Source organism: Heterodontus francisci, chromosome 38, assembly GCF_036365525.1.
Source record: "Heterodontus francisci isolate sHetFra1 chromosome 38, sHetFra1.hap1, whole genome shotgun sequence".
Taxonomy (NCBI): domain Eukaryota; kingdom Metazoa; phylum Chordata; class Chondrichthyes; order Heterodontiformes; family Heterodontidae; genus Heterodontus; species Heterodontus francisci.
This window is the reverse complement of record NC_090408.1, coordinates 13,653,101-13,676,643: the sequence shown is the minus strand read 5'-3', so window position 1 is coordinate 13,676,643 and position 23,543 is coordinate 13,653,101. Positions and strand designations below refer to the sequence as shown.

General features: G+C 40.9%; 1 protein-coding gene across 1 annotated transcript in view; it reads left to right on the top strand.

Annotated features, from left to right (window-relative positions):
- The window catches only part of efl1 (elongation factor like GTPase 1), a 348,427-nt gene that overhangs the window by 44,201 nt on the left and 280,683 nt on the right, over positions 1-23,543 (top strand). Inside the window, exons 8-9 of the mRNA XM_068017730.1 lie at positions 19,249-19,372; positions 20,707-20,786. Of these exons, the coding sequence (XP_067873831.1) occupies positions 19,249-19,372; positions 20,707-20,786 (204 nt within the window). The remainder of the gene's footprint in view (positions 1-19,248; positions 19,373-20,706; positions 20,787-23,543) is intronic.

Genomic DNA, 23,543 nt, shown 5'->3' with positions numbered 1-23,543 from the left:
TGTCTGAGGTGCTGTCTTTCTGATGAGACATTAAACCAACAGTCTGTCTACTGTCTCAGGTGGATGTAAATTAACTAATAGCACTATTCAAAGAGGAGCAGAGAAGTTCTTCTGCTGTCCTGGCCAAATTCTGTTCATCAACTAACATCACTTAGGTAAAAAAAAAATGATCAGGTCATTTATCTCATGTGGGACTTTGCTGAGCACAAATTTCCTGCTGAATGGCCTACATTGCCAGGCAGTGACCATCTCAAACAAGACAGAATCTAAGAATCTCCCCATGACATTCAATGGCATTATCATCGCTGAATTCCTCACTATCAACATCTGGGGAGTCACCATTGACCAGAAACTGAACTGGACCAGCTATATAAATGCAGTGGCTACAAGAGCAGGTCAGAGGCTGGGAATTCTGTGGCGAGTAACTCATCTCCTGTCTCCCGAATGGCTGTCCACCATCTACAAGGCACAAGTCAGGAGTGTGATGGAATACTGTCTCCTTGCCTTGATGGGTGCAGCTCCAACAAAACTCAAGAAGCTCAACACCATCCAGGACAAAGCAGCTCGCTTGATTGGTACTCTATCCACCACCTTCGACATTCACTCCCTCCAGTACCGACGCACAGTGGCAGCAGTGTGTACCATCTACAAGATGCACTGCAGCAACTCATCAAGGCTCCTTCAACAACACCTTCCAAACTTGCAACCTCTACCACCTAGAAGGACAAGGGCAGCAGATGCATGGGAACACCACCACCTGCAAGTTCCCCTCCAAGCCACACACCATCCTGACTTGGAACTATATCACCGTTCCTTCATTGTCGCTGGATCAAAATCCTGGAACTCCCTTCCTAACAGCACTGTTGATGTACCTACACCCCAAGGACTGCAGCGGTTCAAGAAGGCAGCTCACCACACTACCTCAAGGGCAGTTAGGGATGGGCAATAAATGTTGGCCTTGCCAGCGATGCCCACATCCCATGGACCAATGGAAAAAAAAAGTTATTACTTCAGAACTACTTAATTGGCTGTGAAGCGCTTTGGGGAATCCTGAGGTTGTGAAAGTTGCTATGTAAAAGTAAGTTTGTTCTTTCAGTGAGAGTTAAGAGAGCTGAGATTGTTGCATGCAACCCCAGACTGGTGAACTCCAAGCGCGTGTGTCCAGGTTTGAATTGCACTTTCTGTATTTGCACTGCAAGTTTTCCCAAATGTTTTCCCAGTTTTGGCCACTGCGTCTGTGGAAAATAGAGAAAACTAACTTTGGTGATCGTTTCCCACAGCAATATGCCACTTATGTGCAGAAGATGACACAACATCAGTGGCACCTGCAGCAAATGCCCCTGGCTGCCATGCCATTCCAGTTGAGAATTAAGAATATGTGTGGGCTGGAGAGGGGGAGGAGAATGACTAGAAAAATGGGGGAACGTTTGGTTAACTCGATTCCAATATAGTGAAGCTGACCACCATCTATCATCCTGAGATGTCATAAAAACTGGTCGTCAAATGCGCAGTTAATTTAAACAATGTCGCTCTGAGAATTTTATTTGGAAGCCTGTAAAGCTGCACAGTGTTTTACAGCCTAGAGCTTTGCAGCGGAATCAGCTGAAAATGGTACATCAAATAGAGTAGAGGACTAATTGAAGCAGTTTTTACACTGTTAACTCCTCTTCCAAATAGCTAGAAGATGTGCTAAATTTTTTTACATGCTTTTCTAAAGTTAAAGAAACTCTCCATCATAGAATCACCATTGGGCATCCTGCAGCACAGTCAGATTGCTCTAGTCAGGACTATCCAGAACGATCACCCTCCTTGAATGGCTGGTGCGGGTCGATTTGAAGCAGGGTCAGTTCTGTGCTTTCCTTTATTTGTACATTCTTCAATAAGCTGTTTTATGCAGCTAATCAATTTATAAAATATATATAACTGCAAGATTGAATAATTAATGTTAATCTCATTTTGCATGGACAGATTGGTTTAAAGATGTTGGCCGAGAAATTCCAGATGGGCCTTTGCATCTCATGCAGTACAATGGGACCAGACTTCCACGTACCTGTTTACTATAATACTGGCCTCTTTCCAAATACGTGAGGAAGATACGTTAGCATAAAGGAGCAGGCATTCATTTATTGTACTCCCTGGATATCTCCAATAGGAGTGGGGATGGGGGTGGAGTGGGGATGAGGGTGGGGTGGGTGGGGTAATGAGCCAGTCTGGCCAGAGAGTGGGTTTTTCGTGCAGAAACCGTCCTTTTTCTAACATTGTCGCTTCCCCAAATGACAATCAATCTTACCTTTGGGATTATGGCATTGTAGGTAAAACTACGCTGTACATCGTGTGCCTACCTCAGGCAGATGTACTGGCCATACTGGTGGAACAGGTTGTATGTCTTGTGGAGAATAGCATCCTGCCCTTTCAGACTTTTACAGCGACTTCAGGATGGAAAAAACAGCCTTCCTCCTTCCCATTAGAATTCTGCATTGGAACCAGAGGCACCAAGTTCTGCACTGTATTCTTCCCCTTTACTTCCTCCTCCCCTCATCCCCCACCATCAGATGGTGCCTTTCACAATCTTAGGGCAATTAACTAATTTTTCAAGTGCGGTCACTGTTGTAATGTAGGAAATGAGGCAAACAAATTACGCACAGCAAGATCCCACAAACAGCAATTATAATAACGAGATAATCTGTTTTGTGATGTTGGTTCAAGGATAAATATCAGCCAGGATACCATGAAGATCTCAAATAAAAACAAAAAGTGTTGGAAATACGCAACAGGTCTAGTAGCATCTGTGAGAGAAGCAGAGTTGATGCTTAAGGTCTGTGAACTTTCATCAGAATGATTTTATTTTACCATGAAGATCTCCCTGCTCTTTGAAATAGTGCCGTGGGATTTTTGCATCCACCTGAGCGGGCAGGTAGGGCCTCTGTTTAATGTCTCAGATGAAAGACAGCACCTTCGACAGTGCAGCACTCCCTCAGCATCGCACTGGAGTGTAAACCTAGATAAAGTGCTCAAGTCTGAAGTGGGGCATGAATTCACAACCTCCTGCCTCAAAGGTGAGAGTGCTCCCAAATGAGCCAAGGCTGGCAGAAACCCAGAAGAATCTCAGGGCCCTTTAACAAACTTATATTTTGAACAGCATGCACTGCAATTGATAGATTGGTCGTACATAAATTTACATTGTATTTGTACACAGAGGTAATTCATAAATGATAAAGTGGGATTGTATAATAATAAAGAGGTCATTGCTCGTCTTTTGAGGGCATGTGTGCCAACCCAGCACGTTTTTGAACTGCACTCAATTAAAATTCATCAGTCTCGATTGTTAATGTTAAAATTAAATTTGTAATATTCTATTGAGTTTTTAATATTTAATTTGATGCATCCTTTACAGCCATCTTCTGCACAGCAAGAGAGCTACAGCTGATGCAATTGTACATATGTATAAAATGAGTTTTTCAGAATGTTAGTGAGAATGCCATAGTAATGGCATGCAGTACTGCATGCAACCAAAAGGTGGGGCAACAGTCTCATGGGTTGTTAAACCTATATTAGCTGGCAGTGATTCGTTCCTCCTCTTTGCTCCTGAATTCAGTATCCTGCAAATCATCTGTTGTGCTCTGGTATGAGTGTTGCTTCTTTTTCTTATAGATGAGATCTAGAAGCCCTCATTTATTGTCTTAATTAGCATTTTATCAGGCTCACTGAAATAAAGTTTTCAGTTACCAAAAATTATGACTGTTGAACTAGAATACTAAAAGGTTCAGTGTGCTGTTGCTACAGATGGAGCTCATCACCAGGAATGGAGAAAAGCTGTAAAAGGCCACAAAGACTGAGGCATAGTAGGAAAACAGAGATGTAAGAATAAACACTGTAATAGTTTCAGGCTGGTAAGTTCCTTTATGTTTCAGCTGATGAGATGGAATTAACTCAGCCGTGGCTAATTGGCAAGTGGAATTTTTAGTGCTACTTTGAAGGCAGGTATTTTTCCAAAAACTTAATTCATTAACCATGCAGCTGGTACTTTTCCCTGTTTAAATGATTGAGTGTTCATCTTTTAACTACAACAATTTGTAGGTTCACCACTTTTTACAAATCAAATCCATGTCTGAATGTATATATCAGCATTAATTCTTTTGACTTGATAAAGTTGGTTTACGGTCTGCAAGTGCTAATCACATTAAAACCCTAAGTCATCCATAGCTGTACAGCAACTGTTTTTTTTTTTTGCTTGTTTGATCATAGAAAGCTTATTTCAGCAGCCGTCATAAACCATATGGCACTGTCTTGTGATGCACAGTGTTACGTTGAAAATTGCTGTCTAATGCTGTTGCCTCAAGTTGCTCCTCTTATTTACTCCTGGCTTATGACTAAATAGAAAAACATTTCATCTGCAACCAGGTCAGATTAGAGTACGATCAAAATTGAGAAATGCTGGCAGAGTGATAAGGTATATTTAAACAGCAGGTACAGAATACACAGGTTTTATTCAGTAACAACAGTGAGATTTTCTGAAATAAAAACAGAAAATGCCTGAAATACTCAGCAGGTCTGTCAGCATCTGTAGAGAGAGAAGCAGAATTAACTTTTCAGGTCTGTGATCTTTTATCAGAACTGGCAAGTGTTAGAAATGTAGTTGGCTTTGAACAAGTGAAAATGGGGTGGGGGTGGGGTGAGTTGGGGGGAGTGGTGGGGAGAAGAACAAAAGGGAAGGTGTGTGATAGGGCAGGAGGCAGGAGAGATTAAATGACAAAGATGTCATGAGACAAAAGTGATAATGGTGTGGTGAAAGGCAAAGCATTAGTCCAAAGAGAGTGTTAATGACAGAATAATGAACAGCTCTGTCCGAAAGAGCAAACATGAAAAAACCCAAGTTTAAGGCAGGCTCATGGTTAAAAAATAAAATAATAATAAATGTCAGTCATGCTCTGAAATTGTTGAACTCAGTGTTGAGTCCGGAAGGCTGTAGAGAGCCTAATCGGAAAATGAAGTGTTATTCCTTGAGCTTGCTTTAATGTTCACTGGAACACTGCAGCAAACCAAGGACAGAAATGTGGGCGTGAGAGCAGGGTGGTGAATTGAAATGGCAAGCAACTGGAAGCTCGTTGTCATGCTTGTCATGCTAGGGCGGCACAGTGGCGCAGTGGTTAGCACCGCAGCCTCACAGCTCCAGGGACCCGGGTTCGATTCTGGGTACTGCCTGTGTGGAGTTTGCAAGTTCTCCCTGTGTCTGCGTGGGTTTTCTCCGGGTGCTCCGGTTTCCTCCCACAAGCCAAAAGACTTGCAGGTTGATAGGTAAATTGGCCATTATAAATTGTCACTAGTATAGGTAGGGAAATATAGGGACAGGTGGGGATGTTTGGTAGGAATATGGGATTAGTGTAGGATTAGTATAAATGGGTGGTTGATGTTCGGCACAGACTCGGTGGGCCGAAGGGCCTGTTTCAGTGCTGTATCTCTAATCTAATCTAATCTAATCTAATCTTGTGGACTGAACGGAGGTGTTCCACAAAGCGATCACCCCAATCTGCGTTTGGTTTCCTCAATGTAGAGGCGACCGCATTGTGAACAGCGAATACAGTATACTAAATTGAAAGAAGTACAAGTAAATCACTGCTTCATCTGGAAGGAGTGTTTGGGGCCTTGGATGGTGAGGAGAGAGGAGGTAAAAGGGCAGGTATTACACCTCCAGCGATTGCATGGGAACGTGCCTTGGGAAGGGGACGAGGTCTCGGGGGTATTGGAGGAGTAGACCAAGGTGTGGCGGAGGGAATGATCCTTTCGTAATACTGACAGGAAAGGACGGTGGGGGAGAGGTGTGTTTGGTGGTGGTATCACGCTGGAGGTGGCAGAAATGATGGAGGATGATCCTTTGGATGTGGAGGCTGGTGGGGTGGAAAGTGAGGACAAGGGGAACCCTGTCGCGGTTATGGGAGGGAGGGGAGTGAGGGCAGAAGTGTGGAAAATGGGTTGGACACAGATGTTCAGTGGTCTAACACTGACATTATGATCAAACCTGCTGAAAAGGGTGGTGCTGTTGTTGTCTGGCATACTGACCTCTACCTTGCAGAGGCTGAGCGCCAACTCTCAGACACTTCTTCCTACCTCCCCTGGACCATAACCCCCACCACCAAACATCAAACCACTGTCTCCAGGACTGTTACTGATCTCATTTCCTCCAGAGATCTTGCCTCTACAGCTTCCAACCTCACCCCACCCCCTTAAAACCTATTTCATTTCTAAGGTTTGCCAGTTCTGATGAAAGGTCACAGACCCGTAACGTTAACTCTGCTTCTCTCTCCACGGATGCTGCCCGACCTGCTGAGTATTTCCAGCACTTTCTGTTTTTATTTCAGATTTCCAGCATCAACAGTATTTTGCTTTTATTTTAGTGAGATTTTCTGTATTGTTTTGAAAATGTTCTTGGCATTTATCTGTGTTTTTGAAGGGGGTATGCGGTTCCTTTCTGTACTGTGTCCAGTGGATTAGGAACTTGCAACTTCCACATGATGGCCCAGTCATAGAAAACTAACCAAACTCACCAAACTTCAGTCAGAGCTTGACATCAATCCACTTCCACCTTACTTTAAGACATTCAAAACTTAGTGTGTATTATACATACTTGTGTATGACTGTTAACAATGCCCATTCATTTTTAACTCCATGTGTGTGGATCCTTGAAGGAGTTTAAATTTCTTCTTGTTTACCCTCTTGCTTATAGTATTAGAAGAATTTTGGCCATTATCTGCTCATATAACCCTTTCTAATTTTCTCTGGTAGACCTAATCTTGCTTTAATTGCAATTATATATTGATTAAAATGCATTGACATGCTCACAGTATGCAATGTGCATAGTCTAGTACATCTGTATAAGTGTCAATTTGACCTAATTGATAGCACTATCGTTTATGATTCAGTAATAGGTTCAAGCACCACTGTAGCACTTGAGCACACAATCCAAGCTGACATTTTAGTGCAGTACCAACGGAGTGCTGCATTGTTAGAGAGACAGTCTTTCAGGTGATTCATGAAATGAGGGCTCTCTCTATTTGGGTGTACGTAAAAGATCCCTTAGTACTCTTAAACAGAGGAGTCTTGGCTATTCCTTAACCAACAGAACAGGTTAGCAGGTCATTATCTCATTGCTGTTTGCGGAATGTAGCTATGCTCATTTGCCAAAATAACTGGAGTGACTTGAAATGCTTTAGAACATTGGAGGACATGAAAGGTGCAATATAAATGCAACTTCTTTTTTCTGTTGGTACTAATTGAGGGTAGTGGCAGTGGGTGCTGATTTGTTCCACTGTGCTCATCTGCTGTGCCAATACTGCTGGATTTTGATTGTACCTACAGGGTTTTGAAACCTTGTTCTGACATGGTGCAGCATATTACCAAGCGTTAGTGTTATGAGTAATGTGCAGACTGCTGTTGACATGCCAGTGGTAATGGCTGGGAGAAGGTACAATGTTGCAAATAATCACTCCTGGTTTAACCTGGGGGAGGCTATGATTTTCATAGACTGGAATTAATCTCCAGATTCTCAATCCACAATGATCAGGTGGGAGAGCCTCCTCAAGTCACCTCAGGAACATGTTGATGGGCTGTAGTTAGGAGGAAACATAAGAGCTTTCCCTTGTTAGAGTTAAGTTGGGAAGTTGCAGGGGGGAAGGCGGAGTGCCAGTTTAATGGTTGCAGATTTTCTGAATTTCAAGCAGCTGCTTCTTCTGTTTAGACTTGATATCTCTCCTGTCTTTTCTGCTCTGCTTCTGTATAATCTTGTAATTGGCCCAGAGGTCACCATTTCCCTTCTTTATAAATCTTTCTGCATGATATCTTTAATTTGTCTTGCTTCTTTGCAAGATACATAATTGTCCAACTTGCCTCCCATAATGTTTGGAATGGATGTTTTATTCTTGGCTGACTGAATCTGGAGTTGTGCCTCATAACTCTGAGGTCTGCCTGCCAGAAGATGTATGGTAGGGTTTGGTTACATGCCTGCAGAGTTTTGTAGTTCAGATCGGAAGTTATTGTACAGTGGTCACTATCGGCTAGTGGATCAGTTATTTCGACTCCTCAGTAGTTTGAGTGATGTACTAGAATCAATTCTAGAAGGGTTTCTCTTGTATTTTTAAGTTGTACATCTCCTTTATATTCTTTTGAGATTCAATTTTTCCAAAAAATGTTGTTCCTTTCGAAAACTTACTCAAATCTGCTTTGTTTATGTTGCTTGAACTGCTAGGTTATAACATTACTGAGAATAGTATTTGTATGCCTGCTGAGTTAACACTAGGTCAGCATTTTTAAGGATAAAACCAATTGTTAAAAATTTGCCTTCCTGTGTGTGTTATACTTCTGTCATTATGCATGAATTTACTGGACTTAAATGTATGTATCTGCATTTATGACTGAAATTTGGATAGGCCACTGGTAATCTATTACTGCAATTAAACAAAAGTCCTGATAAAGTTACTTTATTTCCTAACTCATAAATGCCAAAGAGTATCTGTTGTTTTACTCAGGGGCAGAAAGAATGGGAATCCTGCATGTTAATGGATGGCCAAACCAATGTAATTGCTGAAACTAGTCAGAAGGTGGTGCTGTGGAGTGAGTTGTTGAATTCTGTCTTCCAACTTTGTTGCTGGCTTGTTTATGAATTCATCAACTGACCTTGGGCAACGTTACAACAGTTCAGAAGTGGGAACCCTGTGTGACTTGCGCCTCCACCCCCATTCTCCGTGTAGGCTGTATCCATCTATGTGAAGTCTTGCATATAGTGTGCACTTGCTCTTGGTGTACCACTTACTTTACCTGTCACACTATTTCCAACTCTTCATTAATCAATTCTTCATTGATTAATGCAAAGTAAAACAGCGGCAAATACAAATGCATATAGAATATTAGAAACTGCGTACTTTAGGGAGCAAGCTATAATTTGTTCATATGTTATGCTGAATAATTTATCATTGTTAACTTTTATCAATGTTGTAAAACAAAAATAACTTATTTATATAGCACCTTTAACATAATTAAACGTCCCAAGGTGCTTCACAGGAGCAGTATAAAACATAATTAGACACCAAGCCACATAAAGCGACATTAAAGCAGATGGCCAAAGGCTTAGTCAAAGAGGTAGGTTTTAAGGGGCGTTTTAAAGGAAGAGGAGAGGGTAGACAATTGGAGAGGTCTAGCAATAGGTTGAGTTTTCATTTATCTTTTGCTTTTTAATTTAAAATTCCTTATGCATGTTATTTGGTTTTGAGTAGAAAACTGTCTAGGTAAGATTGTTCAGTGGTACAGCACATGCTTTAGAATGGAAGAATGTGGCCTTGAGTCTCTAATCCACACATATCAGGCCTTCTGATGCCAGGGAGGTTACACACATACAAAGGCACATACTCTCTCACTGTTATCCAGATGGTTTTTGTCTGTCTTAAATTGGCAGTAGCCCGAAAGCTTCTGGATTTTGAAATGGGAATTATGGGCAGGGAGGAATATCTGAAAGAGGAAGGAAGTAACTCCTAAAACCAACTTGTATTTGGAGGAAAAGAACCTTTGAGGTAGAAAACGGGATAAGCACCATGCATACAATTCTGTCCTGTGGATAATCCAGTAGGGAGTGACCTCTTGTCTAATAAAAATAGAAAGTGCTGGAAACACTCAGCAGGCCAGGCAGCATCTGTGGAGAGAGAAAAACAGAGTTAATGTTGCAGGGTGATTATATTTTGTCATACCTTGCCCAATATTTAACTCATTGAACTGTTCAGCTGTGGCCTGGAAAATAATTAAGAAAAATGTATTCTGCACTATCCCCCCCCCCACCCCCCACCCCCTCGCTCCCGCCCCCAACCCTAATGTTTTCTCCTTTCTTTGGAGGCAATGACTCTTGCTGGGCTGTGGGATCGTGGTTGCTGACAGCCCTTCATTACTTATTCTAGTTATTTTTCATGTTGAGCCTGTGCCGTGAGTGGTGGCATGCAGTCACACTGGGGAGCATATCATCCCTGAGCCCAATCCTTTCTGTAGCTCTTACCCAAACAGTTTCGAGGTCACTTGATAGTGATCCGGAGTTGGTGTCCTGTGTAATTTCCACCCCCAGTCACACCTGCAGCATTTTGCATAGATTGTATAGGAACAGGAGTAGGAAATTTAGTCCCTCAAGCTTGTTCCACCTGCCAATCAATGAGATCATGGCTGATCTGTGACATAACTCCATATACCCGCCATTGCCTCATATCCCTTAGTACCTTTGGTTAACAAAAATCTATCAATCTTAGATTTAAAATTAACAATTGATCTAGCATTGATTGCAGTTTGAGGAAGAGAGTTTCAAACTTCTACCACCCTTTGTGTGGAGAAATGTTTCCTAATTTCACTGCTGAAAGGTCTGTCTTTAATTTTTAGGCTCTGCCCCCCAGCCCTAGAGTTCCCAGCCAGCAGAAATAGTTTCTCTTTATCTAACCTATCTGTTACCCTTTATATCTGCAAAACTTTGTTCAAATCACCCCTTAACTGTCTAAATTCCAGGGTATAAAACCCTAGTTTATGTAATCTCTCCTTGCAATTTAACCCTTGAAGTCCAGGTATTCTGGTAAACCTGTATCTATACCTTTATAGCTAAGATATCTACCTACCTATGAAAAGTCTTGTATATGGTGTGTATTTACTTTCCCCATCACACTACTTCCAGCACACTTTGTTGATTAACTCAAAGTAAAACAGCAAGTATGAACTGAAGGCGTAGAGAAGGTGCAAATCAAAAGTGAGAAAATCAGCTAGAAAACTACCGATAATAAGCTACGATGGACTTCTGGTAACAGTCAATGCTGAATGACCAGCGATGAGAACCTGCTAGTAAAAAAAAGGAGGAAAACTTCTTAGCTTTCTCAAAAACAATTTCATGATTATTTCATCTGCCATTTGTTTCCACAGTTAATGGAATTTCTGATGTCCAAAATAAGGTTTTAAACAAAATAAAAATATTGAATTGCATACTTCACAGTTAACATTATTAAGTTTTCCCATATAATTGGCCATTTGTGTCTTAAAGTTATTATAACAAGGCCCCTCTCAAGACTTTGAATTTCGCTACAAACATGACTTTGTTTCCCCAATTCCTTGTCTGCTGTCGTCTGAGCATGTACGAAGTCCAGAATTTTCCAGCATGCATCAAGGCTATCTTCCCTCATGCTGAAACAGGTTTTCTGAGTTCCTTTTCTAACTTATTTGAAAATAATTTGGAAAATACATTTAACAGCGCTATTCTGGTGAAGGTTCACATTTAAACTATTAAATCCTCTTTAACTTAAGGGCGAAACCTGCTAGCACACGAAGTTTTTCTGTAAAAACATGACAACATACCCATTAACTTTAGGACTGTATCCTAACTTAGTAGGAGAAGGAAAATGAGATTTTTGTGATTGACTTCTAGACTGACTATCCAGAGTGTGTCAGCGACAAGCTAAAAATTGAATTTTAAAAGTTTTCTTTCTGTTCCTATTTGGAGACAGTTATTGTTTACAGAAATATATTCATATTCTCAGTAGAAATAGCAAATTGTCTTTCTTCCATATGTAACTGTGTTTGGCTTCCCAAACTGAAAACGAGATGAACTTAGGAAGCTTTTCTGAGATTATAATTGACAGAAGAAAGAAGATCTGATTAAGAACACCCTGTTCTCTGTTGTGCTTATGAGAATTCCAAAATAATCACTCTTTACCTAAAGATTGTTTATAGAGCTGTATTTGCTAAGGGAGCACTAATTAATGGTTTTCCAAATTCTTTCACAGGCAATGTGCACCCCTTCTCCCTTTTCCACCCAATAGTTTGTAGCCCAGGATCACCAGCAGTAAAAAGGAGGGCTAGGATCCCCCTCACAGAGTTGCTCAAATCCAACAACCATCCACTTCTGTATTGCTAAATACTAGTTACCGATGTCCATCCTAGTGTATATTGCTTACCATCGTGATATTTATCAAGGGGTTTGGAAAAAAGCTAAGAAATAAAAATTGAGTACAAAAGTTAAAGAGCATATAATGACCAAGGTTCGTGATTTGTGGTGTTCATAGGAAAAAATGGACAGAATCAGGGCATTTAATTCCCAGAACACACACAAAATCTAAGAATTCTAAGTAATAAAAATATAATTTCCCTTATTCAGTTACCATAAATCAGTAACCCTGTTAATATTACATTATGTAACTCACTGAGAATTGCCACAGATCAGCTAATATTCTAAAACTAATTTGTTCGGCATGCACTTTATTCAAATTCTTGGGTTGAAAATTGGCTAATATTCTAATTGTTCCCCTTAATTTATTTGTGATGTATGCAAACAAAACCACGTTTTGCAAATTATTGTTTTCTCCTAATTTCCTCCAGCAAATGTTTAATGTAATTGAAACATTAGAAGATGAAATATTTCACAAGAATGTGACTAACCTTAACTATCAATTATCTTTTGTCCCTTTGAGTATCTTAGTAAATGTTTTTACTTACCACCTCTTTCAAAGAGCTGGCTTTTGACTTTAATATGTTTTTCTCAGCACTATGACTGTGTAGCAGCTGAAGGGAAGTACCACAGTCTGAGCTTGTGCAGTGTGCAGTTTCCCAGGATAAATTGGTAGGACCTTGTTAGCCAAACTGGAATAGTGCTTTACTTGAGCCTTCGCCAGTATATAGTTGGTTATTTGGTCCAAACTATTTGAAGAGCAGCTAGAGGATAAATTGCAAAAGCTTTATTCAAGTAAATTAATTTTGAATGTCGAAAGATTGTCTTTGTATATATTGATACTGCTGTGGTATCTTAAGAATATTGGATCTGTTTATTTTGCAGAAACTAATGGGAAAAAAAATCAAAAACAATGAATTCAGTATCTTTTTGGAGTTCTCTTATAATGGCAGAATTGGGGGATTCCTTCGGTCTGTCAATACTGTTAGACACTGACCCTTCCCTCCCCTCCAGTGCTGACAGACCCAAGGAATCCACCAATGGACTAATTGTTTTTTATTCATTCATGGGATATGGGCGTTGCTGGCTAGGCCAGCATTTATTGACCATCCCTAATTGCCCTTGAGAAGGTGGTGGTGAGCTGCCGCCTTGAATCGCTGCAGTCCATATTACAACCTGATTCTGCCAAGTTACAGGACCCCAATCACGTTGCTAAACTCTAGCGTATGTTATCCTTCCTTTGCATATTATTAGCAAATCTGGTTTAATGTTTAGATTGAGAATAAATAACTTATTTTCTTAATTTTCCTCTTTGGGTCTTTGAGGCCTGGGAAAGTAAGGTGTTGCATCATGCACAAAATAAGCATTGGATATTACTTTGGAAGCCTCCTCATTGTGTGGGGCACATTGCCCATCAAGTTATACCTGGTCCTGGTTAGTATTTGAAAGCGGGAGAGATCTCCCACAATACAATCAGATTGGTCTCCAAAACACTATCAAAATAAAGCAGTCACAAACCATAGAGGAATCTCCAAAACGCACCAACATTCCAAAAGCAGTGTTAAAACATAATTAAAACAAAATGTTTCTTTTGTTTCACAATATTTGCTCAATTAAATTTTTGGTGAGTTTTTTTTCTCTGAAGAGAATCAGACATGTCTGCCATGGATGTGGCTGCTTCATGTTAGCTGTTCTAGGGAGCTGCATTTGTCCACAGTACAAAGAAGCCAAATGCTAAAAGCAGTTTTTATTGAGGCCTGCAGAAACAAGGATATTGCACCTTACTTGACCTGTTGTGGCCTCACTCTCTTCTGTGCTTACATCATGATGCTTTATGTGAATGGGTAAAATCTAAAATGTTTCGCTTACACTGCAGCATAAACAATTTATGGATCTTTGGCTCTCCAGTGGTGGCTGCATTGCTTCTCCCACTGCAAAGGGTCTGATTGGGTTACAGGGCGGGCGTGCTGCCAGAACCAGCTGACTGGTTGCTTGTTTATGTTTGTGTTGCTGCTAAATTGCTTGACCTAGATATCCTGAGCTGATTGATGGGGAAGCACCCTGTGCGGTGGAAAATTTAAATCTGCTGATTTAACTGCATGTAATATTGCAGAAAGGTAGGCAACTAGCCTCCAAATTCTATCACTAAGCCCACATAATCCCTGACTGATGTGAAGTCAATCATTAGCACTGGCAGAGGAGTCACTCCCCACAAGTCAGTGGCTTTACAATTAGCCACAACCTCACCTGCCCATTCTTAAATCCTGTTGCTGTTCAATGGATTATATGATGTGCCAACTCCTCCATTTGTGTCATAGTTTTTTATGGGATTATTTTGTAGGAGAAGCAATTGTTTTGGATTCAAAGTTAGGCCATTCAGCTCCTTACATGTGCTCTCTCATTCTATTAAACCATGGCTGATCTGTATCCCAACTCTATTTACCTTTCTTTGTCCTATCTCCCTTGATACTCTTATTCAACTATTGACCTGTCTTGAAAATTTATTTGACCCCCAGCACCCGCAGCCTTTTGAGGGGAGGAAGTTCCAGATTTCCACTGCCCTTTGCATGAAAAAGTACTTCCTGATTTTTCCCTCCTAAATGTCCTAGCTTTAACTTTAAGATTGTGCCCCCTTGTGTGGATTCCCTCCACAACAACTTGCATTTCGAGAGCGCGTTCAATGTAGTAAAATATCCCAAGAGGTATTACAGGGGCGTTATTGAGCAAAATTTGACACCACCCACATGAGGTATTAGGACAGATGACTAAAAGCTAAGCCAAAAAGGTTGGTTTTAATGAGCGCCATAAAGGAGGAAAGAGAGGTAGGGAGGCGAAAAGGTTTAAAGAAGGAATTCCAGAGCTTCGGACCTTGGCAGCTGCAGTCATGGCTGCCACTGAAGGAGCAATCAAAATTGGGGATGGTCATAAGGCCAAAATTGGAGGAGCGCAAATATCTCCAAAGTAATATTCAATGCTTATTTTGTGCATGATGCAACGCCTTACCTTCCCAGGCCTCAAAGACCCAAAGAGGAAAATTAAGAAAATAAGCAATTTATTTATTCTCAATGGAAACATTAAACCAGATTTGCTAATAATATGCAAGGGAAGGAGAACATACACTAGAGTTTAGCAACGTGATTGGGGTCCTGTAACTTGGCAGAATCAGGCTGTTATATGAGATTTAGTCCATTGGTGGATTCCTTGGGTCTGTCAGCATTGAGAGACCCAAGGAATCTCCCAATTCTGCCATTGTAAGAGAACTCCACAAAGGTATTGAATTAATTGTTTTTGATTTTTTTTCCCATTAGTTTCTGTAAAATGTGGGGCTGGAGGAGATTACAGATATAGGGAGAGCCAAGGTCATGGAGGAATTTGAAAACAAGGATGAGAATTTTGAAATCAAAGCATTGCTTAAACTGGGAGCCAGTGTAGATCAGTGAGCACAGATGTACTGGGTGAACAAGACTTGGTGTGAATTAGGACACAGGCAGCAAGCAGAGTTTTGGATGACCTCAAGTTTGCAGAGGATAGAGCATGGGAAGTTGGCGAGGAGTCCATTGGAATTGTCGTCTAGAGGTAAAGGTATGGATGAGGGTTTCAACACTGGATGCACTAAGTTGGGCAATGTTACGGAAATGGAAATAGATGGTCTTAGTGATGGCACAGATATGTGGTTGGCAGCTCATCTCAGTATCAGATATGACACCAGGGTCGTGAACAGTCTGGTTCAGTCTCAGACAGTTGCCAGAGAAAGGGATGAAGTAGGTGGCAGGGACCAAAGACAATGGCTTCTGTTGTCTTTAGATGATGTAAATTTCTGCTAATCCAATACTGGATGTCAGACAAGCAGTCTTGACAATTTAGAGACTGAGGAGGGGTCAAGAGAGGTGGTGCTGAGGTAAATATCGTCAGCATATATGTGGAAACTGACACTGTTTTCGGATGATGTCGCTGAGGAAAAGCAAATAATTGAGTCATGGGGGCTAAAGATAGATCCTTAGGGGACACCAGAGGAAATAGTTTCTCTGTATCTACCCTCTTGAATCACTATCATTTTAAACATCTTGATCAGTTTACCCTTCAACTTTCTAAATTCAAGATTGCCTTTTTTCAAAAGTGAAGCCAGGTCTCCCCTTTTACAGCACAAATAGCACTTGACCTCTTCAGACAAGAGTAACTTGTGAAGGTTGTGCAGAGCTGTGAAGTGTAACAAATGTGGTCAACCTGGTGTTCAGAGCAGTTCAGCAGTCCTGGTAATGAGTATTGCTGAGTGTGGGGCATAAATGATGTCACAGATCTTTGGGGATGTGTCCTCTTCTATTCCAGTGCTTGTAACTGTTTTGTGGCTTGCTCCTGCCCAGCTGAGTCAAATACATGCCTCACCGATCATACGATACTGAACAGCTCATGACAGCACATGCACAAAGAACAAACTTATACTGTGAGCCTGATGCAGCAGAATCGAGCAAGCAGATTACGGCTCCCAACAAGGAGGCCATTGAAGTAATTGACTGGCGGATTAGCTGATTTCCCAAGTGATAATTCTGCTGCTTCTCTGCTTTCTACCTTTTTATGAGCAGTAGAATCAGCACTCAGGGAATCAGCTCATGCGCCAGTGCTGGAAATACTCAGCAGGTCAGGCATTATCTGTGGAGAGAGAAATAGAGTTAAAGTTTAAGGTCGATGACCTTTTGCCAGAACTGGAAGAAATTAGAGATAGATTTTATGGAAGTACAGAGGCAGGGAAAGGAGGGGAAGGCAGAAAAGAACAAGAGGGGAAGGTCTGTGATAGGGTGGAAGGCAAGAGAAATTAAATGATAAAAAGGATGGTGTGGTCCAAGGCAAAATAAGATGGTAATGGGACAAGTAAAGAGGTAAAAGATGGGTGTAGAGAAGGCGTATATGAGAAGTGTCAAATCATTACCAACAGCAGCTGTCCAAAAAAAAAAAATAGATGCAGTGCTTATGATCTGGAATTGTTGAATTCAATATTCATTCCGGAACACACTAAAGTGTTTAATCGAAACTTGAGGTGCTGTTGCTCGAGCTCACTTTGAGCTTCATTGGAACAGTGTAGGAGGCTGAGGTCAGAGTATCACGGGGAATTAAAATGACGGGAGTCCCGAAGCTCAGGGTGATGCTTGCAGACTGAACGGAAGTGTTCGCAAAGTGGTCATCCAATCTCCGTTTGGTTTCGCCAGTGTAGAGGAGATCACATTGTGAACAGTGAGTGCAGTTGTAAATTGAAAGAAGTGCAAGTAAATTGCTGCTTCACCTGGAAAGGAGTGTTTGGGGCATGGATGGTGAGAAGGGAAAAGGGAAGGTGTTGCATCTCCTGTGCTTAGACAGGAAGGTGCTGTAGGTTGGGGGTGATTGAAGAGTGGACCATGGTGTCATGGAGGCAACAGTCCCCTGGTAATGCTGAAAGAGGTGGGGAGGGGCAGATGTGTTTTGTGGTGGCATCACGCTGGAGGTAGTGGAAGTGTGCAAGTGCAGGTGATACTTCGGCTGCTCTTTTACCTCCTCCCTTCCCACCATTCTGGGCCCCAGGTGAAACAGTGATTTATTTGTACTACTTTTAATTTAATATACATATTCACTGTTCAAAATATAGTCTCCTCTACATTGGGAAGACCAGACACAGTTTGGGTGATTATTTTGCGAAATACTTCTTGTTCAGTCCGCAAAAGTGACCCCGAGCTTCCAGTTGCCTGCCATTTTAATTCGCTGTCCCACTTCCACTCTGACCTCTCTGTCCTCAGTCTTCTACACTGTTCCAGTGAAGCTGAACATAAACTCATGGAATAGCCTCTCATCTTTTGATTGACACTTTCCAGCCTTCCTGACTTGTCACTGTGTAGAAATTTCAGAACATAACCTCTGCCCCATTATTTTGGCTGGCAGTTATTGGTAATTTGATCTCTTGGTCTGGCAATAACTCTAATTTAAATTTCTTAGCTTTGTGTTCAAATCCTTCCATGGCTTCACCCCTCCCGATTTCCGAAGCCTCCTGCAGCCCTCTGTGGTCTTTGCACTCCTCCATTTCTGGGGTCTTGCACATCCCTGATTTCTACCATTGGCCATGCCTTCAGCTGCTAGGGCCCTAAACTCTGGATTTTCCTCTCTATACTTCTCTGCCTCTCTACCTTTAAAAACTACCTCTTTGACCAAGTTTTTGGCCACTTTTCCCAATGTCTCCTTATGTGACTCAATGTCATATTTTGTTACTGATCAGGTGAGTGGTTCTCCAGAATTAACTAGAAGATTCTGTGGCTAAGGGTAACAAATGTCCCCAGTTTCTCCAACCCCCCCCCCCACACACACACACACACACCCACACACTTTCTGCCTTGCGCCAATGCTCCACCAGGTCCCTTTGAGTCCAGGACCAACTTTCACTTTGTTCCTTCCAGCCTGAGCTCATGCTTCCTTGCCAGCCCCCAGTTTTTTCTTTCATTTATGTTTATTCCAGCAACTCCAAGACAATATCTCTACACTCAATCTGACTTTTTCTTCAAATAAATGAAAGTAAAATTGGGCAGCCGATCGAGTAAGTTGGGTTAGATTTGCAGTGAAAGACAGCTTGCCTTTTTAATTCATTCTTTCAGGACTATGTGACCTGAAATACAGATGAAAGCTACTTTCCTCCCTGTTCTGACTCCTTAATATTCTCCAGTGACCAAAACTGGAAAATGCTGATGTTGGGTTAGCACAGGATTGGTCTAGGCTGTGAAGCCCACTATGGTTGAATACTCTGCAAACACACCATAGTCTCGTGTGAGGAGTAGGCAGGTATGAGCAGGATTACCAGAACCAGAGGAACAGTCTGGATCTGAGTCACTATTTTCAGGAGAGGAAGGGGACAAATATTAAAATTATTGACAAGAGTTGTATTTAAAATTTGTACCTTGTTTTATTATTCTTTCACAGTCATCAAGCACTTCAAGTCAGATTAAGTCGCCCTTTGCTCTGCCTGAAGCATCTGCCAGGGATGCAACCTCAATAGAGCAACTCCTACTGCATTATTACAATTTCTTTATTCGCCATTCTTATGACCTTTTGAGTAAGATTGTGATTTATGGACAATTTTGTGCTGTGTGCTTTCATCTGATCCATTGCGCCTGGATTTGAACCAGATTTTAAAGATGGTGTGGTAGCTACTGCTACACCCTAGGATAAACAGTATTTTCTTTTCTACAGCCTGGTGTGAATGCAGTATGTGACCCACTGTTGGTTGGTTCCTCAGTAGAAATTGATCAATAATGGTGTTAGATGAGGAAATCTTTTATTTTTGGTTGCAGAATTGAGCAGTTTGTCCAGATGTACAGCCAGAAAGTGGGTATTAGCGCAGAAGTGTTGCTGAAGACTCTCTGGGGTGACTACTATCTGAACACAAAGGCAAAGAAGATAATGAAAGGAGCACAGGTACGTTGTCTAATAGACTAAACGTAAACGTACATTTAAAACAAAGTAACAAGTTGGTATTTAGTCCTAGGCTGGCCAGGTTGTAGTTTTTTTTTGAAGTTCTACTTATCAGATGTGTACCAAGGCTATCTGAGCTTCTTAATGACTCTGGATAAATATTTATCTTGTTGCACTGATGATCCTAGATTTAATTGCATATTGTGTTGTTGGCAAACTTCTGCTGAAGTGGCAGTGGGCAGCTAGGCTCAGTGACACCAGGCTGTGATGGAGCAATTGGACAGATTTCCGCTGCTCCATTGCTATCTAGTGACTCCTGCCACAAATTGTGTGTTTGCATTAGGACAGTATTAGCTTGGCTGTGATGCTGCTATGGTCATACAGCCTGTCAGCATTCACGATCAGGCATCAAGCTTAAAAGATTGACCAGGTATTTCCAGCCACCTAAGGATGACTCATATTCAGGAGAAGGTGGTTGGAGGAGAACATCAGGAAGGTGAATCCCCAAATAAACAGAGAATGCTTGGCATTGCAGCATTCAGAAATGCTTAATGTAGTGCAGAAATAAGATTCGCTTGACAAGGAGAAAATTGTTGCCAAAATGCTATTTTTTAATCTAGCCTGAGAAGAAACATTCATTCCTATCTGGATTGAAAGTTCACAGAGATAAAAGCATGGTGTGACATTGCATTAGGCTACTCGCCTCCAATTCTGAACCGCTAAAGCTTTAAATTATGAAATTGTAATATCTTCTGGGCTCTTAAGGCAGCGATTTAAACCTAACTTCCCATGTGAGAATGGGTTGGTGCCCCATTTACATCCTGCTAGATTTAACTCTTGATTGACTGAAATGCAGATTAAATTTGAAGGATGGGGTGTACAATGGATGATGGGTGAGTTTAAAATTAGAGCTTTAATGTCTTTGCAAAAAAAAGTTACTATTTTCTAATGTAGAACCTTGGTTACAATTAAGATTTCAAAACTGTTTCACACTTCAGTAAAAAGCTGTGCAGCTCTCCCGTACGTTCGGATAATGTTTAAACAGATATAATCTAGAATTTCCATGTGGATTCTCCTGTTCTGCTGTCATAACGTTTGGCAGGTGGTTGACTTAATCAGCTAAAGCAGCTATTTGCGCTGTTTTCTGAGTTTCCACTGGTCTTCTACAGCAGTAGATTCTGAAAATCCTGGGAATGTTCTTCCTAGTCTGTGGTATGAAAGGTTCCTGGATTATTGGTAAAAATGTGTTTGTTTGGCAACTTTTAGAGCAGCTTTAAATCCTTTGTCAATTAGTTTAATCTTTCAATTAATTGAGATTGTTTTCTCTACTATCACAGTCAAAAGGAAAAAAGCCTCTCTTTGTACAGTTAGTGCTGGAAAACATCTGGAGTCTGTATGAGGCTGTAGTTGTGAGAAGGTAAGGAATTTTTCTTATGCCATTGTGTAGCTTTCATACACATATGAATAATGGTGATTGTTATCTATAACAGCCTTGGCAACATATGATGCAGTCTGGAAATATTCCATATTGTGGGTTTGTGATATTGGATGCAGGAGTTGAGACTTCTTTCATACCAGACTCTCTCAATTTTAGCAATTGCCCATCTTCTCCCTTAAGATCCTATTTTACAAACTTAGTCACTGAATCACTGGCCAAAATCAGTGCTCCATTAGAAAAGAGTCCTTTTAAAAGTCACATTCTGTAAATGCCCCTGTTCTGAGGTAGAGGTCAAATTCAATCATGTCTTGCTAATAATAGTCTGAATATCATCAATGTTAGTATGATATTCCTGTTCCTGCATACATAATCAGCTGCAGTGCAAAATTCCCACCAGGCAGATTTTTGCAGAAGTTTGCTCATTGACTTTGTCTTTTAAAGTGCAGGAATGTTGTGTCACAGCAACATAATCAATGTTCTTGCCATCAATTATAGCACTGTCACAATGCATTTATTTTCTGTTTGTCCACTGTTTCTGTTTGATCAGTTTCTGGTTGATTTGTACACTGTTCCATTCCATTCATTGCTGTTGCACTAGCTCTGCATAGGTGTCAATTCCTGTTCCATTAAAGTTATGCATTTGGAATTTAAGGACACACTCTTCAATTTCTGCTTTAGCAAAGACACAATGCAGTGTCAGTGCTATCAAGTGTTGCATCTGTTTATTGGCAGTACCAGTTTAAGCAGAATAAGCAATTGTCTGCAGTTGCTTCATACATGCTATAACCCTGGAATTCTCATGCATTAACGTGTATTTCGGATGCATGGCAATTCTAACACCCAGAGCAAATTAATCGCCCAAAAACTCAAATTTTATATTTCTTCTTGGCTTCACATCACACAAAATTGTATTGATTTTATTGGGATTTGCAGCATGAAGGAATTGGTTTCTTGTAGCCAACATATGACCTGTATGCTGACAAGCCATTAATTATTACATATTGGCTTATGTATGTGGCTAGTTCAAATGAATGCTCTTCATAAAAGTATGCACAAACCAAATGACATTGTTGTTGTATAAAAAAGGAAAGGTTGAATAGGATTCATGTTTCATCTTGGAGCTTAGCGGTGGTTTTATGTGACATTTTACAGAAGGGTAAAGAAGATTATGCATTCTGGCTGTGACATTTTTATACTGCTGCACATGAAGCATTGATGCTAAAAATAATAAAACATTTCTGTACTATTATATATGCTCATTAAGAATAATAGTCGAGTGTGACAGCAGAAATTTTTGTGGTTCATACTCATAATAGCGAACTGTTCTGCTTCAGTAACAACTATGTAATGAAGACTGGCAGCCACTGTCTCTTTCCTTAGTGAAAACAAAGCTTCTTTTGTTAAACCCTTGCACAGTTATAAGCACAGTATTTTGTGCCATGATTTTCTGTACACGGGATTCTTAGTTACTTCAGGTTTTCTTGTCTTACGTGTTGCTGTAACGAACGGTGAGTGAAGTATGAAAGTTTGCAGTGCAGTAACATAGATCGTTTGCACTTCTGCACTGTGTATAATGACAAGTCTTAATGACACGTATAATATCCAGAAATGGTGTGATGGTGCAGGATGTTTGAGCTCCATGTAGTGGCTGGATGTGGGCCTGTGCTTGTCAGTTCTTGGATTTTGTTGAATCATAGGAGAAATAGTGAGAAAGACGTTGTCACGGGGGTTCTGTTGAAAGGTCACAGAGCTGAAATTTTAACTCTCTTTCTCTCTCCACTGATGCTGCCAGACCTGCTGAGCATTTCTAGCATTTTCTGTTTTTATTTAATATTTTATTGCTGCGATGAATAGGAAGTAGTGTATTTACTTATGAACAGTATCTTGAGATTTTTAGATCATTATTAATACTTCTCCAGTGACCAAAAGAAGCTCAATATTGAGATTCTGGGGTTACATGAAGGCACTTTGAAAATCTGTATTATGGCCTGCCTGCATGCATTGCCCGCATGTTTGTATGAAGGTAGCACTTTGGATAAAGAGGTTGATGCAGACTGCCAAGTCAGAAAAAAGTTATTGCTGGCTGGTAATTTTGTTCTGGTTCAGGTGTCTTTGAATCATTCTCCAGACTAATCCAAAGCGAATGACCATGGCCGTGAATGTCTGTACATTCTTGTAAGGGCAGGATTTTGTGAACCCTTCAAATGATTCTCCATTTTTGGGTTGAGGTTGAGAAAAGCTGCCAACTGCTGCAACAAATATGTGCTCTTGGGTGTGTTTACAGAGTTTGGTTTTGATCAAAGCAGTACCCTTTTAACATTGCCTCAGTGAAACTGTCCAGGAAAGAGCTCATGGCATGTGTGCTTAGACACATGCTTTCCATACCAGTTCACTTTAAAATGTTTACAGTGTGGCCATTTGATTTTCTTTCTTTATCTGTTTTGCCCGATCCCTGTGACTCTGTTAGAGTCATAGAAAGTTGAAGGCACAGAAAGAGGTCACTTGACCCATCATCTCTGTGTCGGCCAAAAATAGATCCACCTATTCTAATCCCATTTTCCAGCATTTGGTCCGTAGCCCTGCAGATTATGGCACTTGAGGTGCATATACAGACTCCTTTTGAATGAGTTTGAGGGTCTCTGCCTCAACTACCCTTTCAGGCAGAGAGTTCCAGAACCCCACCACCCTCTGGGTGAAAAAGCTTTTCCTCGTCTCCCCTCCTAATTTTTCTACCAA